General features: G+C 35.9%; 1 protein-coding gene across 12 annotated transcripts in view; it reads right to left on the bottom strand.

Annotated features, from left to right (window-relative positions):
• Positions 1-1,224: 1,224 nt before the first annotated feature.
• dcc (DCC netrin 1 receptor) overlaps positions 1,225-26,381 on the bottom strand; it is a 402,326-nt gene continuing 377,169 nt past the window's right edge. For 11 of the 12 annotated variants that reach the window (XM_073950897.1, XM_073950899.1, XM_073950890.1 and 8 more), the window contains 2 exons: positions 15,741-15,883; positions 1,225-2,044 (listed from right to left, as the gene is read on the bottom strand). In XM_073950897.1, coding sequence (XP_073806998.1) covers positions 1,955-2,044; positions 15,741-15,883 — 233 coding nt within the window. In that variant the 3' untranslated portion in view covers positions 1,225-1,954. 12 annotated transcript variants of the gene reach the window in all.

Here is a 26,381-nt window from a genome sequence, read left to right as displayed (position 1 = left end):
TTTAAAAATAAGGTAACAAACTTCAGGACATTTTGAGTTGACTCAACTTTCAACCCATTCACTGCTCTTGACTTGATTTAAGTTTAATAAACTTAAAAATGTTCTGAAGTTTGTTGACTTAATATTGGGATTGCATGGTAGATTACTTTGCTTTTCACTTCTGAATGTCAGGTTTAATTCAGTGTTCTTTTCTATTTTTATTTAATCACTTGTCAAATGCAATATCAGTTTCTGAGTAAAATGTAAAGAAAATTATGCATTAATATATTTTTTAAATAAGCTGTTTTTTAATTCTATCTCTACTGTAGTTTTCATAAGACACATTACCACCAATAAATTAAATTAAATTACATTTTTTTAGTTTAACCAGTTTTCAGGTTTGTGAATGAAGTGCTTCGCTCTGAGTAAAGGAATGCCATACATTTATTAAACCACAGCTTGTGTGCTGTGGCTATTGTGTTATGCCGTTTTTTGAATTTTTAGATGCATCAATTTTATTTCCATATATATATTTAGTAATTTTGACTCTCTGGTTTTCATTTAGCATTCTCAATGTTTGGACCAAGTTAATAAAATAAAATAAAATAAAATAAAATAAAATAAAATAAAATAAAATAAAATAAAATAAAATAAATCTAAATTAAATTAAATTAAATTAAATTAAATTAAATTAAATTAAATTTAAATGTGCACTGCTAGTTTTTTAGAGTTTTACACTCTGATTTAAGAAATACAAATTTTTATAAAGGAAGTTCTACACCAATATTTTCCTTTAAATAAATGCTCTTGAATTTTTTTGTACTTTAGTTTGCATAAGCCACATTATCACTATTATGACTAATTTGCTGAAAATAAAATAAAATTAAATATTAAATATTAAATTAAAAGTTAATTTTAATGAGCATCCAGCATTGCAAATTAAATTAAAGTAGATTTTAAATTAAATACTAAATTAAATGTTAATTTCTATGGGCATCCAGCGTCGCAAATTAAATTTAATGAAATATTAAATTAAATCCCGGTACTCGTGTGAGTTTCCCCTGGGTGCTCTGGTTTCCCCACAGTCCAAACACCTGCGCTATAGGGGAATTGATCAACTAAACTGGCTGTAGTGTATGAGTGTGTGTGTGTGAATGAGTGTGTATGGGTGTTTCCCAGAACTGGGTTGCGGCTGGAAAGGCATCCGCTGCGTAAAGCATATGCTGGAATAGTTGGCAGTTCATTCCACTGTTATTCATTCAATAAATGAATGAATATTAAATGAAATGTTAATTTTGATGTGCATCCAGCATCGCAAATTAAATTAAATATTAAATGTTATTTGGATAGGTCTCCAGCACTGCTCTGAATAAAGCAATGCATATATTTACTAAGCCGCAGCTTGTGTGATGTGGCTATTCATCAGTTTTATGTCAACATATTGTGCATCCATAATAAACAGCCCAAGTCATTTTGCTCTGGTAAATGCAGTGATTTAAAATGCACAGATATGAGGGATTCTGGAAAACAGCCAATGCAATTTTGTGCATTGAAAAAAAAAAAAACCCAAAACATGCATACAAATGACATGACTCAGAATATAACCAACGCCGCACGAGCAGAGTGTTCTCCATTTTTTTCTTCCTCGAACACAAGCGCTGGCGAAACCGTGCCCACTGGGTAAACCGTTCTCCTGTGAATACACATGTCTTCATATATTCCGCAGTACAGAGTGTTTTGGGGTTTTGGCAGCAGTAGTTTGGCGAGACGTCAGTGCAGTTCCCATCACTGATAATCCCATCAGAGGCCAATGGACAAAATCTACAGGTATAAAACAGATGTCAGAGTTAGAAAAGAGCCGCTCTTCCGGCGCTCCAGGCTCAGTTTGGAGTCTGTTTCCCTTTTTTGATCCGTGTGGAGGACGAGAAAGTTTCGGATGCTCCAGTCTGTGTGTGTGTGAGAGTGAGTGTGTGTGTTAAAACGCTGATCCTGTGATGGCGTTGAGCTGCTTCATCAGACCTTCTAGACTGGCCATCTGTTCGCTCAGATCGTCCTGCTCGTACACCTGAAAACAAGAAAACAGGAGGATTAAACTCATCATTCACACTTTTATACTACATCTAAGCTTTGGGAGGCAATGTTTGTTTTTTTTTTTCTTCTTTCAGAAACTTTCAAGTTACAGTTTTTCCCGAAAATGACTACATTATAGACCCACAATGCTGGAGTAATGCCTTGTTTGATGGGTCGCCTACACTACAAGGAAGACGGTGCAGGATCCATATAAATCTACAGATCTACCAATAAAAGGTGTCTGATTAAATTAGTATGAAGGAGAAGAGTGAAAAGAAAGTGGATATGACTTTAGTTGAGCTCGCTGTTCTTCATGACCACATACAGTACGTTATGTGGATCAGGCTGGTGGAAAATCAGTGGCTATTTCCACAGACGAAGACACACAAAGTGACCTATACAGTAATGCTGTATGCTTTGAGACACACACACATACATACACACACACACACATACACACACGCACGCACGCACGCACGCACGCACGCACGCACGCACGCACGCACACACACACACACACACACACACACACACACACACACACACACACACACACAGATAGAGACACAGACAGAAACACACACACACACAGACACAGACACACACAGACACACACACACACAGACACACACACACACACACACACAGACAGAGACACAGACAGAAACACACACACACACACACAGACACACACACACACACACACACACACACACACACACACACACACACACACACACACACACACACACACACACACACACACACACATTTAAAAGGCCAGTAACTTCTCTTTTTTAATGATCTAAGTGCAAAGTCTAAAGCGCACAGTGCAAAAGCATTACCGATGTGGCTGATTCCACTGCTATATTAAGGATGTGAAAATATCTGAAAGTTTCTGAACAAAACATTAATAAATGTAATAGTGTAACACATGATGTTTAAGCTAGCGCAAATTGATCCATAAAATAATCAAGCAAAACAAACTGTGCTCAAAGTAAGTGAATAAAGGTCTTAAGTAGGAATGCACCATTTTTTTTCGGATTCGATACGATCTCGATACCAATTTTCTGAGTATCGACCGATACAGATCTGATCCCGATACTGTTTGTTTTTTTCTAAGCATAATGCAGTCTCTATAGCTCTGGTGCTAAACTCAAATAATAGATCCAACAGACCAATAGGCATAGCTGGCCTTCCCTATAAGTAGACCCACCTGCAATCTGCGCACGCACAATTCCGCAGATTTCCCCAGACGTTTAGCCCATCATTAATTCTGTTTATTTACTTGAGCAAATGTGTGTAAATCTAAATTTATCCAGTTTTTTAATTAATTTCAGTAATATTATTGACTAATGTGAAAATGTTCATCTGGTTTATGTACAATGCAGTTTGTACAGTCATATTTTCTGTCTTTTACTATATATATTGATATATTATATGAGAGACTTGCTTTGTTTACCAAATAAAGTGGATCTAATTGGATTTGCATTTTAAACATTATATTAAAGTATAAAAGATATAATTTTTTATTTCACATATTAAGGTTTTAGTTATGATACTCCCAAAACAATTCCACAGAAACCCGCAGATTTTTGTACCAAAATTCTCAGCAGAAATAGCAAAAAACGTCCGCAGATTTTATCTCGACATACCAATAAGCGAACTAAGCGGCTGCTTAGAGTCCCACCGCCACTAGGGGGCCCCAAAACCCGAACCATCTACTTCGTGAAAACATTTTTATTTGCATTTCACAAATTATCTTCATTGATCGGTGCTTTAGTACTTAAATGTTTATGATATATATATATATATATATATATATATATATATATATATATATATATATATATATATATATATATATATATATATATATATATATATAATCTTTTTTTTAAACTACACTTATTATAAACTTGAACTGTTTTCGTGTGAAGGTCATGTGATCAACAGGAAGCTCGCATCATCTCTTTTCTCGTATGTATTCTGTGTTCTCGGGGTTGGAGTTTGTTTCTCCAAGGTAACCTGCAAGACCGACCAGTCTCCGCAAGAACGTGAATCCGTGCACAGACACTTAACTGGTCCACCAAACTGAAGCGAAACTAACGTTATTCTTCAGGCGTAGAAAAACTGAGGGGAAAATGACGACGAGAAGAGACGAGCCCAAAATCAGTTTTGAGCATCACTTTTAAGTGCTAATGAAGATGTTAAAGACATAGTGTTAATCTACAGCAATAGCACATTTATCTAAAATAGGCAATTACAGATTGATAACCGTCGTCTGCTTATTGACCTTATTCTAAAATGTGGAAGTGCGCCTGTTTTCGCGATTGTCTTAGAACTTCCGATTCAGTCGCCTATGGGAGAAATGACAAGAAATAATAAACGGCAGAAAACGGTCAAACAACTTGCTCTACAAACAAATGTTTGCATGACTATTCAGACCAAGTAGAATAATATAACAAGGAAATATCAGTTTGCAACATCAAACAGCGAAGCGAGCAGTTTTTAATTTCTAAAAATGAATGGAAGTGAATGAGAGCGGAAGTCTCGTGCCAAAAAGATTCAAATGGCAGCACCCGCTCGTCTGCGGAGAATAAGGTCAATAGGAAATACTTGATTTTTCTTTTTTGTCTAAAACACATTTGACTGAAATGCAATACTGAAGTGTCTTTCACTGACATATTTTGCGCACTGGTAATATTTTTCCTGATGCGTGTTTATAAAAGCGATGTCCTAATTGAATTGATCAGAGTTTAATATAAGCTCTAGACTCTGCATCCCAAACGGAACAGGGAAGGAGACTGAAGGGCATAATAAAGTTTGTGTTTGTGTTTTAACATTAACGCCGTGATTATTGCTTCTCTTTTTTTTATTTGTTTTTAATTCATTCATTCATTTTCTTGTCGGCTTAGTCCCTTTATTAATCTGGGGACACCACAGCGGAATGAACCGCCAACTTATCTAGCATGTGTTTTACGCAACAAATGCCCCTCCAGCTGCAACCCATCTCTGGGAAACATCCATACACACACACACACACACACTACAGACAATTTAGCCTACACAATTCATCTGTACCGAATGTTTTGGGACTGTGGGGTAAACAGCTGGGTCAGTTGGTGTTTCTGTGTGGAGTTTGCATGTTCTCCCTGCGATCGCGTGGGTTTCCTCCGGGTGCTCCGGTTTCCCCCACAGTCCAAACACATGCCGTACAGGTGAATTGGGTAGGCTAAATTGTCAGTAGTGTTTGAGTGTGTGTGTGTGTGTGTGTGAATGTTTCCCAGAGATGAAACATGAAAATGTGCTGGATAAGTTGGCGGTTCATTCCGCAGTGGTGACCCCGGATTAATAAAGGGACTAAGCCGACAAGAAAATGAATGAATGAATTTATATTCACACTGCGTCCTTAAAAAGAAACCAGCACATTTAGTTACGTTCATTTATTTTATAAGTGACTTCAGATTGTAATATATTACTTTTTTCCTCAACACATTAAGCAACACATTTCCAGCACAAAGAAAGTTTCTCTGCGGTGAATGTGAGTGATTTTGTAAAGGTCAGAGTGATATTGAGGACTGAAGAGCTGAATGAGCACGTGTATTACTGCATGACCTACAGATCCATCGCTAACAATTAGTGTGGTTATTGCATCAATATCCGTATGCTGTTATTGACGCGCTGGATGGGTGATCTGGGAGAGTTCTGGGAGTCATCTATAAACGCAGAGCTTTTGCACTTGTGTCTGTTAAACGCCTGTAAAAGCATCCATCAGCAGAGTTCATGCTGACACATGTACAGTATATCTGAACACACACACACACGCACGCACACACGCACGCACGCACGCACACACACACACACACACACACACACACACACACACACACACACACACACACACACACACACACACACACACACACACGTGCTGTCAGACAGAACAACAGATGTAAACACAGCAGGAGGTTTGAGTCGTGCTGGCAAAATAAAAACATGGATGTTTCTGTAATGCGCTGTAATCAAGCCCAATTTGTTCCTGTTGGCCGATGCATATGATCCAGCATTATTAATGTACAGTACGTTCACTCACACACACTGTAAACAAACATGTTAACGAACAGTTTCCTTATTTAGTGATTCACACGTGTTTATTAGCGGTGGTGAACTGCATTGTGGGATGTTGATCTCTGCTCTGTCCACTTCTGATTCTGGAAACTCAACTCTACAGTTTAACAAAGAGACTTTTATTGACATTTTAGTCGTTTAAAAATAATAATATAATGTATATGATATAATATGCATCTGTAGAATAACAGAAGATGTGCTGCAGCTTATTGCAGGGTTTCTGCAGCGTAATATACAACACCAACACACACTATTTAGCACTGCACACTATTACACATGTGCAGAGAACACACTTTCACACACTTATCAAGTTGCTGGAGGAAAGATCAAGATCCCACAATGCAAGTCAAAAGCGGAAATAAACAGAGGCGAGATTACAACATGAATCACAAAGTATGGAAAACTGCTGATTAACAGATATTTACGACTGACAACTTCAAATCAGAGAGGTGCTGTATGGAGATACCACAACAAAACAATGTGATCTGTGTTATTATTAGTGCTGGGCAAAGATTAATCGTGAATAATCACATCCAAAATACAAGTGTCTTTTGCATGACATACAGAAGAAGTCAGAATTATTCGCCCCCCTTTGAATTTTTAAATATTTCCCAAATAATGTTGGAAATGTTCACAGAATGTCTGATAATGTTTGTTCTTCTGGAGAAAGTCCTATTTGTTTTATTTCGGCTATAAGCAGTTTTTAATTTTTTAAACACCATTTTAAGGTTAATACTATTAGCCCCTTTAAGCGATATATTTATTTGATTGTCTCCAGAACAAACCACTGTTGTACAATAACTTGCCTAATTACCCTAACTTTACCCTAATTACCCTAGTGAAGCCTTTAAATGTCACTTTAAGCTGTATAGAAGAGTCTTGAAGAATATCTAGTCTAATATTATTTACTGTCATGATGGCAAAGAGAAAATAAATCAGTTATTAAAGACGAGTTATTAGAAGCAGACCAGCTGGTGGACTAGGTCTTCCCAACTTTACAAGTTACTATTGGGCAGCTAACGTTGAGTAAATAATAATATCTTGGTTCACCTCTCCCCAAACTGGTTGGTGTCAAATGGAGTGAGCCTCTTGTTCCTGTTCATTGAGAGCTTTGGCCTGTAATACCTTACCCTTTTCCCCAGGAAGCTTTACCACCAATCCTGTGGTCATCGGAACTCTAAAAGTCCCTTAGTAATAAAGTCCCTTTATTAATCCGGGGTCTCCACAGTGGAATGAACCGCCAACTTATCCAGCAAGTTTTACGCAGCGGATGCCCTACCAGCTGCAACCCATCTCCGGGAAACATCCACACACACACACACTCATACACTACGGACAATTTAGCCTACCCAATTCACCTGTACCACATGTGTTTGGACTGTGGGGGAAACCGGAGCACCCGGAGGAAACCCACACGAATGCAGGGAGAACATGCAAACTCCACACAGAAACGCCAACTGAGCCGAGGTTCGAACCAGCGACCTTCTTGCTGTGAGGCGACAGCACTACCTACTGTGCCACTGCCTCACCCACCCTTCCATTATCAACCCCTATTCACAATAATCATTGGTTTATCCCAGCTAACAGTGACTCAAATCTTATCAGCTTAGAGAATAAGGGAATGCGATAGTTGGGAGACTTGTATACTGAATATTTATTTGCAAGCTTCAACCAGCTGATTTCTAGATTTACTTTAAACAGATCAGACTTTTTTCGATACTTCCAACTACGCGACTTCGCAAGAACACACACAACTTTACATCCCAACACCTAGCGGGATAGACTTGATCATTAAAGCCAAAAGCTCATATTTATAAAATGTACTCTCTCCAACTAACGAATCTATCCTATATAAGATTAAGATGGACTGGGAATCAGAACTTCAATTAAATCTCTCTGAAGATTTCTGGGTGGAGGCCTTAAATGCTGTAAATTCATCATCTAGTTGCGGCAGATATTCACTCATACAATTTAGGGTCGTCCACAGACTACACTGGAGCAAAGAGAAACTCTCAAAGCTCTACTCGGACAAGTTGGATAACAAATGTAATAGAGGTGTTCACAGACCCCATGCAACCACACTCACATGTTCTGGTCGTGCCCCAAATTGTCTGAATTCTGCCGGTTATTATTCAAGGCAATCTCAGATATATTGAACATTAAATTAAACCCAAACCCTCATTTGGCTATTTTTGGAAAAAACCCTGATGATTTTCATGACACAAACATTCAAAATAATGTCATCGCCTTTTCCTCCCTTGTTAAAATATATTTTAGTGTGGAAATCGCACCAACCATACTCAAAGTCTGGTTACACGACATGTGAAGTGTTCTGAAATTGGAGAAGATCAAGTTTTCTCTGAGAGGCTCATCTCACCAGTTTTATACTCATTGGAGGCCACTGCTTAATTATTTTGATGATTTAACACCTCTGGAAGTGATTATTAAAGCAATCATTTTATGGTCAGAATTATTTTTTAATCTAGCATTTTTTCTCCAGAACTGTCAAGGCCTAAACTAGACGCACTGGTCCAACCGCAGCACAACTAAAACCATAATAACCAAGAAGTAGGTAGCACATTATTGTTGATGTGACTAGCTAATGTTTCTACTTTATTTATTTATTTATTTGAAATTATGTATAAATTTATTTTAAATTGTACTATTATTATTATTGTATTTATTTGTTTTCCTACCACTGCTATGCTGATGATACCCAGCTATACCTCTCTTTTCACCCTGATGATTCCTCGGTTCCAGCTCGCATCTCAGTCTGCCTGTTGGATATTTCACACTGGATGAAAGATCATCATCTTCAGCTTAACCTAGCGAAAACAGAAATGCTTGAAGTTTCTGCCAACCCGACTCTACACCATAACTTTTCAATCCAGATGGACGGGGCAACCATTACTGCATCCAAAATGGTGAAAAGCCTTGGAGTAACGATTGATGACCAACTAAACTTCTCTGACCACATCTCTAGAACTGCTCGATCCTGCAGATTCACACTCTATAACATCAGAAAGATCCGACCCTTCCTATCTGAACATGCAGCTCAACTCCTTGTTCAAGCTCTTGTTCTCTCCAGACTGGATTACTGCAACTCTCTACTAGCCGGGCTTCCAGCTAACTCTGTCAAACCTCTTCAACTGCTCCAGAATGCAGCAGCACGAGTGGTCTTTAATGAACCTAAAAGAGCACATGTCACTCCGCTGCTCATCCGTTTGCACTGGCTGCCAGTTGCTGCTTGCATCAAATTCAAAGCTCTGATGTTTGCTTACAAAGCGACCTCTGGATTTGCTCCTTCTTATCCAGCCTGATCTCACGAGAAAACGTAAGTATTTTACGTTTTGCCAGTTTATTGGCTTATTTGTACGAATTCGTACGAGTTTAGTCGTACGAAATGGTACGATTTTAAAAAGGAGGCGTGGCACCTAACCCCACCCCTAACCCCAACCGTCATTGGGGGATAAGCAAATCGTACTAAATTGTACGAATTAGATCGTACGTATTCATACAAATTAGCCACTAAATGAAAAAGTTACGAATTGCCGTGAGATTGTGTTGTCTTATCTGCTCTCACTTCTGCAGATGTATGTGCCCTCCAGAAACTTGCGTTCTGTGAATGAATGTCGCCTTGTGGTTCCATCCCAAAGAGGGAAGAAATCACTTTCCCGAACTCTCGCGTTCAATCTGCCCAGTTGGTGGAATGAACTCCCTAACTGCATCAGAACGGAAAAGTCACTCGCTGTCTTCAAGAAACCACTAAAAACTGAACTATTTAGTCTCCACTTCCCTTCCTATTCTACAACTCCTCCACTAACTACATTAATAAAAAAAAAAATATAAATAAATACAAAAAATTACTAATGTTTTGCTTCTTACATTTTCTTTGCAGACCTGAAACTCGCCTACAGCACTTCTTCATTGTTGCTCTTATAGTTGTGTAAATTACTTCCTTTTCCTCATTTGTTTGTCAAGTTGCTTTGGATGAAAGCGTCTGCTAAATGACTAAATGTAAAAGTAAATGTTAATGTATTGCTCTGTCTACTGTTATATGTCTAAAAATAAAAGAATAAAAGTGGCCATGTGTGTGTATGGGTGGGATGGGTGGGGGGTGTCGGGGTTAAATGTAAACAAAAGTGTTCAAAAAGGAAACAAAAAGCAGAAATTGGATGTTTGTATACAATGAATTCTATTCACTTGTGTTCAATAAATAAAGCTTATTAAAAAGAAGAGGTATTAACAATAATATGATTAGAAATGTGCTGAATAAATCTTCTCTCCGGTAAACAGAAATTAGGAAAAACATTAACAGGGGGGCGAATAATTCTGACTTCAACTGTATATGGGATGCATAATGTACCCGCAACTCTAGAATGATCCATATATTTATATATATATATAAGTCTCTGGGCTCAGCCTTTATAAGCTCATAAGGGCTAGAAGTGTCCGACTGCTGTCAGTTTGTTTATTTGCTTCCTCTCTGATGGGAAAAGGCCATTCCAATTATACAGATATGTGTCGGCCGGATAAAGTCTCCTGACCTTTCGCTGTCTGCCTCTCAGTGCTCATAAACTATAAACTATAATCTGAGTCCAAAAGCCAAACTCTGTCTGCTTTGCGAGACGTCGATGTTCCCTGAGCGGCCTGTTCAACCATTCACAATCAAGACGGAGCCATCGGCACAAAATATGAATGATTGGACGTTAAAGAGGAACCGGGATCCGTCAGTCGCTCCCTCAGAGAAGAAAAGCAGATGAATTAAGCTTGATTTTGGCTGGTTATCAGAGACTGAAGGAAACTGAAGTGGTCCAGTGGTAGGTGGGACTGATAATTCATTCCTTCATCTTCCTTTGGCTTAGACCCTTATTCATCAGGGGTCCCCACAGCAGAATGAACCACCAGCTATTTTATCATATGTTTTACGCAGCAGATTTCCTTCCAGCTGCAACCCAGTACTGGGAAACACCCATACACACACACTCTAAGGTCAAGTTAGTTAATTAATTCCCCTATAGCGCATGTGTTTGGACTGTGCGGGAAACCGGAGCATCCAGAGGAAACCCATGCCAACACAGGGAGAACATGCAAACTCCACACAGAAACGCCAACTGACCCAGCAGCGACTCAAACCAGAAACTTTCTTGCTGTTAAGCCACAGTGCTAACCACTGAGCCACCGTGTTGCCCAAGGACTGAAAATTACACAGCGAATCTAGACTGTCCAAGTAAAGTATCTGTCGTAAACACTACCCAGAGTCTGGGTCACACTTTACAATACGCTTCCATTAGTATTTACTAACATGAACTAATAATGAACAATACTTGCTCAGCATTTCAACATTTACTAGTGCATTATTATTAACATCTGAACTCATACTTGTTGACATTAGTTAATGCACTGAGTTATTATGAACTAATGAGCGACTGCATTTTCATCAACATCAACAGATTCTGTGATTAAAGTATCACTCGTTGTTTGTTTGTGTTAGAAAATACATGAACATTAACTAATACAATTTCCCAGAGATGGGTTGTGGCTGGAAGGGCATCTGCTGCGTAAAAACTTGCTGGATAAGTTGGCGGTTCATGTCTCTGTGGCGACCCCTGATTAATAAAGAGACTAAGCCGACAAGAAAATGAATGAATGACTAATACAAGCTTATTGTAAAGTGTTACCAAAGTATGAGTAAAAGATACCCTTGCAAAGTGATTAATGAGTATAAAACTGTGAATATGAATCCACATGCACAGCAGCGTTATGACATCATCTGATTAATATTCAATTATCCATGTGAGCAAAATTACATCAAATTTGCAGTAAACGGTTTCGTAAATATGATGCATAAATTACTCTCCACATGTGTTGTGAGCTGCAGGCTTTACACTGTCATGTGTCGAGTATTCATTATGTATTTCAGTGCATATCAATGTATTTAGTTCTACATTTAGAGAAGATTTTCTTTGTTATAGTAGCCTATAGGCCTGCTCAAGTTTTGTCGGCATAAGGAATAACTGTATAAATGAATTATGCATCAAAAAAGCATTTTGATATCGGTAAATCACTGACATATTAGTGATAAAAACACGTGCTTGACTGCATAAATGATTATCTTTTTTTTTTTTTTTAATAAGTGGAATATTGTGCATTTATGCATTTGCATCTAAAAAGTTCATCTTAATAAGTTTTCTCTTTGAACCACCCGGTGGCAGTCTTTTACTTTTATTTCAAAGTGCAGATTGCGTAAGTTTTATTAATATATATTTTTACCTTATATATATATATATATATATATATATATTAGCGATGTCAAAAATAGTGCGTTAACGCATGCGATTAATTTTAAATAATTAACGCGTAAAAAAAATTAACGCAATTAACGCAGTTGCAGGTTTTTTTACTTCCTGTTGTGGTGGACGTGTGTTTAACATGCAAGAAATGTGGATAAGACCAAGCAAGCACTTTTTGAAGGCAAGTTCCAGTATAAAACAGTTAGTCGCATCACAGGTTATCCAGAGTTTCATGCAGTTTCAGGTGTTTCATTTTTAACTTCTGCTGTAAGTTGATACCGCATGGCGAACAGAAAGAAAATCCTCCGCATTTCGTGACTCTGTGTTCCTTTAAGATAATAAAATCACTGCTTTTTAATAAGAGTATAATCTTAATCATATTAAAATCGGAGTATTGGTGTCTTATGTATGTGAATGTACTCAGAAAGTCTCTGGTGAAGTCGTGAGCTGTCAAAGACAGGGCATTACTCTGCCTTTCAGCATGAGCCCTCCAAGTTTAGCGTGTTTCCTCATTAAATGCAATGAAAGCGTATGCCTCGCGTTGTTGAGTCAGAATCCTTGTGAAATACAGTAATACGCTTAGTTTAAGCAAATTTGATGAACGTGATCATGCGTGTTGAATCTGAGGGGAGTCGCTCCAGTATGGAAGGCCGTTGGGGCCAAAACGTCTGCAGCACGTTGTGTGTGTCTGTCTGTGTGTGTGTCTGTGTCAGGCCCGTTGAGGGGTGTGAGGGGTGAGCGACGTATCTGAGTAGGGGCGTGTGCGCGCGAGATGTACCTGAAGGACGGTGGGGGTGAGTTGTGCGTGACATAGGCTACCTGAAGAGCTAGGAGGGATGCGGGGGAAAGGGGTGTGCAATGTATTTAACAACCGGTTTGCGAGAAATTATCATTCATTTGCGGGCATCCGGGAGTCTCTGTGCACTTGCGGGATACTCCTAGTCTTAGCAACTGGATGAATGTAAAGGAGGATTAAGCTAAATTGTTTCTACTCTATAACTAATGTTCTCAACTCACAGCAATAAAACTCTACAATGAGTGCAACAGTTTGTATTCTATAGTTTATTATTATAATTATAATTTTCCATATCTGCAATTCCTGTATTTTGGCATTTTTTGCAGTCCACTTAGAATCCAACATGTAAATCAGTGTTTTCTTTATTGGCATTGATTGTTTTGAAATTTAAATGTCATTAACATGCCTGTGTTTTAATTTCTGTAATGAATATGGCTGTCAAGCAGGATCTTGATGGTTTATTGTGGGTATGTTGTTTACATGAAGAAATCTGTGTTACAAGTTAAACAAAAATTCTATTAAACAATTATATTTTGCATTTTAATTATAATAAACAATTATATTTTGAATTTAAATAGTTTTTGTCTTGCGTTTACATAAATTTTACATTTGAATAGCCAAAATTACAAGTTTCAGTCTTTTAAATGTGATTCATCGCGATAAATTTTTTTAAAAAGGTGCAATTAATTAGTTAATTTTTTTTTATCGATTGACAGCACTAATATATATATATATATATATATATATATATATATATATATATATATATATATATATATATATATATACTATTTTTCAAGTGTATATAACTGCTGTATCTAATCCTGTTTAAATGAAATGAGCCTGCTCCTACGCAGGCTTGAGCTACCAGAACTGTTGCTATGACAACAACTCTCGGATGAGTTTTGAAGAACAAAACGTTCCTGGATCGTGTCAAATCGTCAGTATCTAAATCCAGCTCACTGACTAATCCACGTACAAAGAACGGACCCTTAGACTTCAATAGTGTTTGTTATTTAAGAAATAAGAAAGAAACTGATAAAGGTTTGGAAGCACTCAAGGAAAAGTCAAATAAGGGTGTTTTTTAAGTGTAAGTTCATTTATTTGCCTTTCATCGACTATAAATTTAAGTTGTGTGATTAATTTAATGTGAGAAAACATTACATAAATATATGTACCTATAATCAGATGTGTTTATATGCAGAGTGTAATCTGTGTTATAACATTAAATGTTAATTAAAAAAATTCTTAGTTTTTTTTAGTTCTGTTCTTGACAACTGAGTACAGATGTTGAAATAAAACCATAAATAAACTACATTCGAAATTTAATTCAAGCACTTTCAAAGACCCATGCGTGTTTTTAAGTACTTTAAGTACTTTTTTCTTTTTAAATATTTCCCAAATGACGTTTAACAGATTCAGGAAATGTTCACAGTATGTCTGATAATATTTGTTCTTCTGGAGAAAGTCTTATTTGTTTCATTTCGGCTAGAATAAAAGCAGTTTTTAATTATTTAAACACCATTTTTTTATTGTGTTTTTGACAAAAGGTACAGTATATTAAAGGTATTCAATGACAAAGGTATTTTCGTTTTTTTTTTTTTTTTTTGAGAACCATACATGAATTAGAAACAGAGACAATTGAACATAATAAAAATTATTATGAAAAAGAAATGCATTAAATAAAAAACATATTAATAATAAGAAGAAATAATAATAATAAAAATGAGAATAAAATAAAATAAATTTACTAAAAAATAAAAATAAATAAATAAAATAAATAAAATAAATAAAATAAATAAAATAAATAAATAAAAAGGGTGGTGGTGGGGGGGGTGGAGTTGGGAATTAATGGTTGGAGGAGTACATTAGTCTCAATATGAATTATTAGACGGTCCCATGTTTTGAAAAAAATTTTTGGTTGATCCTCTGAGAAAATATTTAATTTTTTTTAATTTCAAAAATAGCGTTATATCACTAGGCCAAAGTGACAGTTTAAACACCATTTTAAAGTCAATATTATTAGCCCCTTTGAGCTAAATTTGTTTTGGATAGTCTACAGAACAAACCATCGTTATACAATAACTTGCCTAATTACCCTAACCTGCCTAGTTACCCGAATTACCCCAGTGAAGCCTTTAAATGTCACTTTAAGCTGTATAGAAGTGTCTTGAAGAATATCTAGTCTAATATTATTTACTGTCATCATGACAAAGAGAAAATACATCAGTTATTAGAGACGAGTTATTAACACTATTATGATTAGAAATGTGTTGAAGAAATCTGCTCTCTGATAAACAGAAATTGGGGAAAAAATAAACAGGGGGGCGAATATTTCTGACTTCATCTGTACCTTCAAGAAGTGTGGGAACTCTGGAAAAACTACTCCATTCCAGTATTCTGAGCATTCCCTACTTTACAGCAAATATCAGGTCAGCATTTATACAGCATATATCAGGTCAGAAACTCACGCTAGACGGGTCTTCTGGAGGTTTCTGGCCATCTTCAGCTGATTCTGGAGCGGTTGGCACTGAGACGGGTAATAAAGGTGATCTGGCCTTCCCAGCCTGACCTAGCGAAGCCGTCTTCACCTGCGGTTTGGGTAAACTTCCACCTGTATGAGCAGAAAACACCACTCATTACTGCACACAACAGTGGATGTGCTGGAGCTCAAATGAATGCAATGTATGAACTGGTCTAAAGAGCATATTAAAAGTTGTAGTATATGCAAGATTATCTGCATGCATACTCTTCTCCTTTCCGTATACGCCAGATATACCAACATGGAGTGCTTTTAAGAAAGTGTATTTACTTGTTTGTTAGTTTGTCATGTTGAAGGTTATAGCCTAATGCCTTGGAATAAGGCCCATGTAAGTGGTCTGTCCAGAAATGGTGGGGCAGGATGGACGGGTGTTAGATAATAATGTTTACTTGTGCATTGATTTGATTCTGCAGATGTGAAAATAATAAATATATTGATAATAAAGTGCTTACTCTTTTTTTGTTTCATCAACACTCCATGTTTATGAAAACATTGTGCAACTCTTAGTGTGCTTCACGCAGATGATTGTGCTCAACAAACCACCCGTGGATGACACTTTTCCTCTGCATATGCACCAGACACCTTTTTATAAGCAGCCCATACTTTCTAGTACTATATTATATAACTGCATTAATGTGGATATTATTGCAAAATTATTTTATTAACCAGCTGTAATCTGTCAAATGACACAAAACATTAAAATATTAACGTATAAACACGAGCAACATGATTTTCACAGATGAGCATGAATGCCAAGCAGATAGAAATACTGCATATGTTCCATTTTCCTAATGATTTATGGGAGACAGCCACTGAAACGTCTGAAAGTTAAACTAAGATTGAGGTTAACAATGTTTTCTACATCAAAAAAAAAATATCGTCTGTCATATTTAGTTCAAGAATCTCTTGCTGACATGTTACAAAAGTCTCACAGATCACAGTTTGGCTACAAAATACTCATCTGAAATCTTGATATTTCGCACTGTCCTTCATAACCACTCAGTTTTTCATCCTTACAATCAGAATCACATTTATTACCATACATAATTCTTTTAATACATTTTACAAATACAGTTCAGAATAAGTGTGCTTTTATTTGACATAAACTGATGTTACACTGAATGTCGATGAACATAGTTTGACCCATATTTTGACATTTGGTTTGCACTGAAGTGATCTGAACTGTTAGAGCAGACGCTCAGCTTGCATTAATGTGCTTTCTGTGTATCTGAAATCACTTTTGTAAATTACATCTAACACAGCCTCTAAAGTGGGGCGATCCATGTGGAAAAATGCATGCAGCTGAAAGAATCAAACTCAGATACACATCCAGAGAGATTTGTGTGCGGTTGTGTGTGTGTTTTTAAGAACTTTCCATTCATTTTGCTTTTAACTAGAATTATTTAAAACAAATGTATAATTTACAATTAACTGAATCCATTATTAATGTAAAATAACGTAACATGTTTAAATGTGAAGGAGACATTTAATTCTGTTGATAATTGTTGTTTAACGTACTGGTAAAATTTTAAACCTTAACAGAAATGAAAATAAGAGTTTACTACAAAAGAGTTAACAATAAATGTGACAGAGTTGATGATAGGAGTTGGCAATATTAGTTGAAAATACAGAGTTGACGATAACGGTAACAGAGCTGATGATAATAGTGATCACAGCAGAAGATAACAATAACAGAGCTGACGATACCAGAGCTGACGATAACCGAAAACAAACCCGATGATAACACTTGGCTATAGCAGAGTTGATGGTAACGGTTACAGAGTTGACGATAACAGAGTTGATGATAACAGAGTTGACGATAACAGAGTTGATGATAACAGAGTTGAGGATAACAGAGTTGACGATAACAGAGTTGACGATAACAGAGTTGACGATAACATAGTTGACGATAACAGAGTTGACGATAACAGACTTGACGATAACAGAGTTGATGATAACAGAGTTGACGATAACATAGTTGACGATAACAGAGTTGAAAATAACCAAGTCGATGATATGAGTTGACGATAACCGAGTTGACGATAACAGAGTTGACGATAACAGAGTTGACGATAAGAATTGACGATACACAGAGTTGACGATGAGTTGACGATAACCGAGTTGATGATAAGAGTTGACGATAACCGAGTTTATAAGAGTTGACAAAAACAGTATTAATGATAAGAGAGTTGATGATAAGAGTTGACAGAGTCAATAATAACAGAGTTAAAGGTAATAGAGTTGATGATAACTGAGTTGATGATAATAGAGTTGACGATAAGAATTGACGAAAACAGAGATGACGCTAACTGAGTTGACTTAAAAAGTACACAATAACTATAACAGAGTTGACGATAAGAGTCGACAATAACAGAGTTGATGATAAGGGTCAGTGTGAAGTTGACATAACATTACGTATAGTAGAGCTGACAGAAACAAAGTTGACAATAACAGAGTTGACAGATAACAGAGTTGATGATAACAAAGTCGACGTTAACAGAGTTGACGATAACAGAGTTGAGGATAACCAAGTTGACAATAACAGGGTCGATGATAACGACAACCGACTTGACGATAACAGGGTTGATGACAGAGTTGATGATTACAGAGTTGATGATTACAGAGTTGACAATAACAGAGTTGACGAAAACAGAGTTGACGAAAACAGAGTTGACGAAAACCAAGTTGACGATAACAGAGTTGACGAAAACAGAGTTGACGAAAACCAAGTTGACGATAACAGAGTTGATGATAACAGAGTTGATGATAACAGAGTTGACGAAAACAGAGTTGATGATAACAGAGTTGATGATAACAGAGTTGATGATAACAGAGTTGATGATAACAGAGTTGATGATAACAGAGTTGATGATAACAGAGTTGATGATAACAGAGTTGATGATAACAGAGTTGATGATAACAGAGTTGATGATAACAGAGTTGATGATAACAGAGTTGATGATAACAGAGTTGATGATAACAGAGTTGATGATAACAGAGTTGATGATAACAGAGTTGATGATAACAGAGTTGATGATAACAGAGTTGATGATAACAGAGTTGATGATAACAGAGTTGATGATAACAGAGTTGATGATAACAGAGTTGATGATAACAGAGTTGATGATAACAGAGTTGATGATAACAGAGTTGATGATAACAGAGTTGATGATAACAGAGTTGATGATAGGTGACGACTATAACAGAGTTGATGATAACAGAGTTGAGGATAACAGAGTTGACGAAAACAGAGTTGATGATAGGTGACGACTATAACAGAGTTGATGATAAGTGTTGGCTATAGCAGAGTTGATGTAACGGTTACATAGTTGACGATAACAAAGTTGATGATAAGAGTCGATGTAAAGTTGACATAACTTGATGTATAGCAGAGTTGACAGTAACAGAGTTGATGGAAACGGTAACAGAGTTGACGATAAGAGCTGACGATAACAGCTGATGAAAACAGAACTGACGATGATGAAGTTGATGATAACAGTTGACAATGACAGTAGACAATAACACAATTGATGATAAAGGAAATGATAAAGGAGTTGATGATAACAGAGTTGATAATAGGAACAGAATTTTGCACAAATGAATGAGAGCAGAATAACCACACACCTCAATGCCTTACAGAGTTCCCATCACAGGAAGTGACATCACTTCAAGTCACATGATTTTTTCTATCAGCGCTTTACAGTTTGTCCTGCCTTTTATAACCGAGTATTTAACGATAATTGAAGCTGAATGTATGATTCACGAGGAAGAGACAGTCAAAAATAGCTCTAGTTAGAGTCAATGTTTTTTCCTATAACAACAGGTATATTTTGGAGATTTGAATGCCCCTGCTACATTAATATCAGCCTTACATAGAGGAAATAATTATGCATTCAACTTCTGAACCGAATTAAAAGAGAGAGAGAGAGAGAGAGAGAGAGAGAGAGAGAGAGAGAGAGAGAGAGAGAGAGAGAGAGAGAGGGAGAGAGAGAGAGAGAGAGCGATGGAGGGATAATAGATTGTGTGACTGTGTGGTCTGGCAGAGGTGATCTGCACAGATGGATGGGCTGATAGACTGGTGGTTTTCTCTCTGTAGACATGCGCGCACACATACACACACACACTGATGACCGATGCCAACAACACACACTCCAGAATCCATCACATTCCTGCATGTTAATGAGACGGTGAGCAGTTTTACACCTGCTGCAGAGCCTCCACACAGACCCACGCTGATCTCAACCGAGCCTTAACTCATGACGTTTCAGAATCATCAGCGGTTTGGTGAACTGTCCCTTTAATAGTCGTTTGTGTTGAAAAACCACATCACCCACGAGGCCAAGCAAACCCAAAGCCTTGTATGGTGGCTCTGAACTGTCAAAAAAGGAATGAAAGCGGAACAATGAAAAACTTAATCCTAATTTATTCATTTATTTTTTATTTAGCGGTGAAGTGTAACTCGAGCAGCCGTGCAGAGATGCAGAGGGGGACTACTAGAAGGGATACAACTGCAGCTGATGACACTCAGATCTACCTAGCCTTACTGCCTAATGACTACAGCCCCATTGACACCCTCTGCCAATGCATTGATGAAATGAGCAATTGGATGTGCCAAAACTTTCTTCAGGTAAACAAAGAGAAAACTGAAGTCATTGCGTTTGGGAACAGAGATGAGGTTCTCAAGGTGAATGCGTACCTTGGCACTAAAGGTCAAACGACAAAAAATAAGGTCAAGAATCTTGGTGTGACTCTGGAGTCAGATCTGAGTTTCAACAGTCATGTCAGAGCAGTCAGTAAATCAGCATACTATCATCTCAAAAACATAGCAAGAATCAGATGCTTTGTTTCTAGTGAAGATTTAGAAAAACTTGTTGATGCTTTTATCAGCAGCAGGGTGGATTACTGTAATGGACTCCTCACTGGTCTTCCTAAAAAGACAGTCAGACAGTTACAGCTCATCCAGAACGCTGCAGCCAGAATTCTGACCAGAAGCAGGAAATCAGAGCACATCACACCTGTACTCAGGTCTCTACACTGGCTGCCAGTTACATTCAGAATAGATTTTAAAGTATTATTACTGCTCTATAAATCACTAAATGGCCTATGACCTAAATACATCACAGATATGCTCACTGAATACCAACCTAACAGATCAGTCAGATCATTAGGATCATATAAACTAGAAGTTCCAAGAGTTCAGTCAAAGCAGGGTGAATCGGCTTTTAGCCACTAACAGCGCCCACCGCTGCTGGAATCAGCTTCCAGAAATGATCAGATGTGCTCCAACATTAGGCACATTCAAATCCAGACTGAAAACACATCTGTTTAGCTGTGCCTTTACTGAATGAGCACTGTGCTGCGTCCAACAGATTGCACTATCATGTTTTTCTCTTCTTCTTCATTCTTTTATATCACATTTTACCTGTTTTTATGTTTTGTTTTGTTTTTACGCATTTTTATTATTTGTTTTTATTTTTATTTTACTTGTTTCTTTTATTCTTGTTTATGTAAAGCACTTTGAATTGTATGAAATGTGCTATATAAATAAACTTGCCTTGCCTTACAGCAGGACATTAATGAGAATGGTTCATGTTATTTATTAAATTATCTCTTAAATCATATTTTATTACTGTCTAACATTACCCCAAGCCTGAACCCAACCCTCACAGCAATGTAAAAGCAGTAATTACACAGAGTATTAATCATATTACTTATTAAATTACCCATTAAATTGTATTTTATTGTTGTCCACCTCTACCCCAAGCCTGATCCCAACCCTCACGCTCGTGTAAAATGTTAAGTGAAGTTTATTCATAAACTAATTTCGAGAGGATCACGTGCTTATGATTTATCACGGCCGGTCTCGCATTTGCTAATCACTATCTTCCAATCATATGAGCCCTAAGCTACTATAAATAGCCACAGTTTTCAGTTCACTTTATCTTCGTTTGGAAGAAACCCCCCTATCCTCCTCCTTTACATGTGATTGGGCGGCACGGCGGCCCAGTGGTTAGCACTGTGAGCCCCACAGCAAGAACACTGCCAGCCCTGGTTACACAGGACCGGTGGGTGTTTCTGTGAGGAGTTTGTATGTTCTCCCCGTGTCCGTGTGGGTTTTTCCCTCCCACCATCCAAAGACATTCAACATACATAACAATCAAGCTTTGTTTAACCCCTTGTGTTCCCTTAGCTACCACAGCAGGGGAGTTCTGAGATCCACCGAGCTCAGGCTCCCCTCTCGCTCTGCCAACGGGAGGAAGCCCCGGGCTCGAGGAGCCCTTGAGCTCGGGGCTCTCTCCCGGGACAGCATGCCAAACAAGCTTTTTTAGAAATCATCAGCTAAGTGTGAACTCTTGAATTACTGTTATAGAGGCTCACAAAAACCCCACTTCATGTCTCTTCTCTTTATCTTGCCTGACTTTTCACAATCTTCTGAACGCTGAGGTGTTGTGATTCTCCTCTCAGCTGTTTGGTTTGGTTTGAGTTGCAACACTTGAACCGAGATATTTCAATCCCTATAGGTAAAACACATCCGGACGCAGCTCTCATACACTCTATATGAGCAGAATCACAGCATGATCAACTCTGACTTACAGCGAAACACCCTCCAGAGCTCCGCATGTCAGAGTATTAAAGCTGATTATTTTAAAAGCGAGCTGGAATAATGTGCACAGGCTCACAGCAGGCCCGTCTGTAATGGCTTCAGATTATTATAGTCAGAAATGAATGCAAATGAAAGAGTTTTGACTTTAAGAAGTGAATAGAGTCCGGCTCCAGCAGCAGCACTCCCACTCCACACTTCATCAATAGAGCTGATTAGACACACAATCACTGCTACAGGCACTCATTACAGTCCAGCTCTGCTCTGGGGATGCATTGTTGGACCAGATGACTTTATCCACTTAAAATACATGCGCTTTCTGTGAAGGTGTGAGACGACTCTCTGACTGACTCACCACTGCAGGTAAATCACCACAAGGATATCACTGCATTTGACCATATTTGACCAAACATATCCATCCCAGTATTTGCATGTGTGTACAAATCCCAATCTGTATGCATATATATTATTCTAGATTATTATATATTATTATTACTATATAATGATATGCATATTATTATTATTATTATATATTATTATTACTATATTATGATATGCATATATATTATTCTAGATGATTATATATTATTATTACTATATTATGATATGCATATATATTATTCTAGATGATTATATATTATTATTACTATATTATGATATGCATATATATTATTCTAGATGATTATATATTATTATTACTATATTATGATATGCATATATATTATTCTAGATGATTATATATTATTATTACTATATTATGATATGCATATATATTATTCTAGATGATTATATATTATTATTACTATATTATGATATGCATATATATTATTTTAGATTATTATATATTATTATTACTATATTATGATATGCATATATATTATTCTAGATTATTATATATTATTATTATTATATTATGATATGCATATATATTATTCTAGATTATTATATATTATTATTATTATATTATGATATGCATATATATTATTCTAGATTATTATATATTATTATTATTATATTATGATATGCATATATATTATTCTAGATTATTATATATTATTATTATTATATTATGATATGCATATATATTATTCTAGATTATTATATATTATTATTACTATATTATGATATGCATATATATTATTTTAGATTATTATATATTATTATTACTATATTATGATATGCATATATATTATTCTAGATTATTATATATTATTATTATTATATTATGATATGCATATATATTATTCTAGATTATTATATATTATTATTATTATATTATGATATGCATATATATTATTCTAGATTATTATATATTATTATTATTATATTATGATATGCATATATATTATTCTAGATTATTATATATTATTATTATTATATTATGATATGCATATATATTATTCTAGATTATTATATATTATTATTACTATATTATGATATGCATATATATTATTCTAGATTATTATATATTATTATTACTATATTATGATATGCATATATATTATTCTAGATTATTATATATTATTATTACTATATTATGATATGCATATATATTATTCTAGATTATTATATATTATTATTACTATATTATGATATGCATATATATTATTCTAGATTATTATATATTATTATTACTATATTATGATATGCATATATATTATTCTAGATTATTATATATTATTATTACTATATTATGATATGCATATATATTATTCTAGATTATTATATATTATTATTATTATATTATGATATGCATATATATTATTCTAGATTATTATATATTATTATTATTATATTATGATATGCATATATATTATTCTAGATTATTATATATTATTATTATTATATTATGATATGCATATATATTTTTCTAGATTATTATATATTATTATTATTATATTATGATATGCATATATATTATTCTAGATTATTATATATTATTATTACTATATTATGATATGCATATATATTATTCTAGATTATTATATATTATTAATATTATATTATGATATGCATATATATTATTCTAGATTATTATATATTATTATTATTATATTATGATATGCATATATATTATTCTAGATTATTATATATTATTATTATTATATTATGATATGCTATATATAATATATTATATATTGATACTATTATTCATTTCAGTTTCAATCTATTTACAGGATAACCCAAGATGCAACGTCTTATTTCCCAGTCAATGGGCATGTGCGTGCACGCGTGTGAGTGAATGAATAAATGAATACGAAAAAAAAAACACACTAAGAAACGACTAGTAACAACAACAGTATTTACAACATTAGTAATAATAATGATGATGGTAATAATACTAGTGAAGAACGAGCTGGAAAAACAATAACAAAATAAATAGTAATCCTGCTTTTCTGTGTAGGCTCGTCGCGCAAAAAAAAAAAATATGGCCGTTAATCTATTCTCAAAGTTGGGTGGGGAGCTGGGTCTATTTTGTGCAAGCTATGATGACTTTCACCTTGATATTTTAGCGTGGATGTATACCTGACCGGTGAGCGGTCTGACAAAAAAAATCAAATCAGCAGGATGCCTGACTTTAACTGCAGTACGGTCACTTTAACTCATGAACATTTCATGCGTGCCCCTGTGACAAACTCATGTATAAGACGCAAATAAGCACTGGTGAAAGTGTTATGGAATTTAGTAACACACACCAAGTGGAAAGAAAAAACTTGCGCATTTTGCAATGTGTGTGTGTGTGTGGTCCTTTTCTTGACAGCCGCATGTGGATCTTGTGGGAATGTATGGCGAAAAGTCCTAAATGACGGTAATAGTGTGTTGCAGTGTTTACTTCAATAACGCCACCAATATCTGCATACTCCACACGTCTTAATCCCATTTCTGTTCAGTTCAGTGATGACTTTAGTTGGATTAAGGTGCATACCTGTGTCACCGACTCCCAGTCATTCCCCTCGCTGGCCAGCAGAGGCCACCATCTCCGGACTTCTAGCATTACATCATCCATTTACACTGATCGTGCACACCTGAATCACATTCCAGTTAACGACCCACGTACCCTTTATAAGCCGCACTCAAACACTCAGTCAGTGCGAAGTCTTGTTTAGCCCCGGCCAGCATTACTGAGCTTTCTATCCTGCCTGATCTCCTGTGCATTACTCCAGCCCGTCTCTGACTCTGCTTTGCCTTCTACCTGCCCTCGACCCAAGCCTGATACACGGACTCTGAATCACGCCGCCTGCCTTTGACTCATGCCTGGTAAATCACTCTGTGTCTGTCTACCGCCAGCCTTGAAACCATTACTACTACTGTTGATGTGTGTTTGCACCTTTGTGCATGTTGAGTGTTTGAGTAAGAGTGTGATTAATAAATACTGCATAATGGATCCCTCCGTGTCGGTCTCCTCGTTACAACCTGTCAACACTGAGATGTGAAAATAAGGCATATGCCCATCATTATAAGGGATCCCCCCAACCCCCCCAAAATCCCCAAATTACTAAATATGTTCATTTTGAGCTGTTTCATTGTAAATACACAGTTAAATTTTAAGTAATATGTTTTAAATTATTATTAACAAAAGGAAAATAAATATATACATTAGCAGCAAATACATTAGCAAATAGTTTAGCTTATTAAAATTAATAGCAGTTATAATGAAATAGAATCAAGCTATCAAATCTCATTAGCCGTTTCTCCACTGTATAACTCACACATTCTGATTAAAGAGCAGCGAATGAATCTCTCATTTATTAAGATTTTGTTATTACATTAAAAAAGAGGTGTCAGTTTAAAAATGCACACATCTAACATTAAAATGAAAGCATTCGACTGCTTTCCTTACTTTTTATGCTCATTTACCATGAAATTAGTTGTGTTTGGAAAAAAAAAACCCCACCAAGATCGACATCCTTATATGTTATTATTATTAATTATGTGTGTATGTCTGTTTAAACACGCACCCAAAAGCCA

The sequence above is a fragment of the Danio rerio genome, chromosome 5, assembly GCF_049306965.1.
Source record: "Danio rerio strain Tuebingen ecotype United States chromosome 5, GRCz12tu, whole genome shotgun sequence".
Lineage (NCBI taxonomy): Eukaryota > Metazoa > Chordata > Actinopteri > Cypriniformes > Danionidae > Danio > Danio rerio.
The sequence above is the reverse complement of the archived record's forward strand: the minus strand, read 5'-3'. Positions and strand labels throughout refer to the sequence as shown.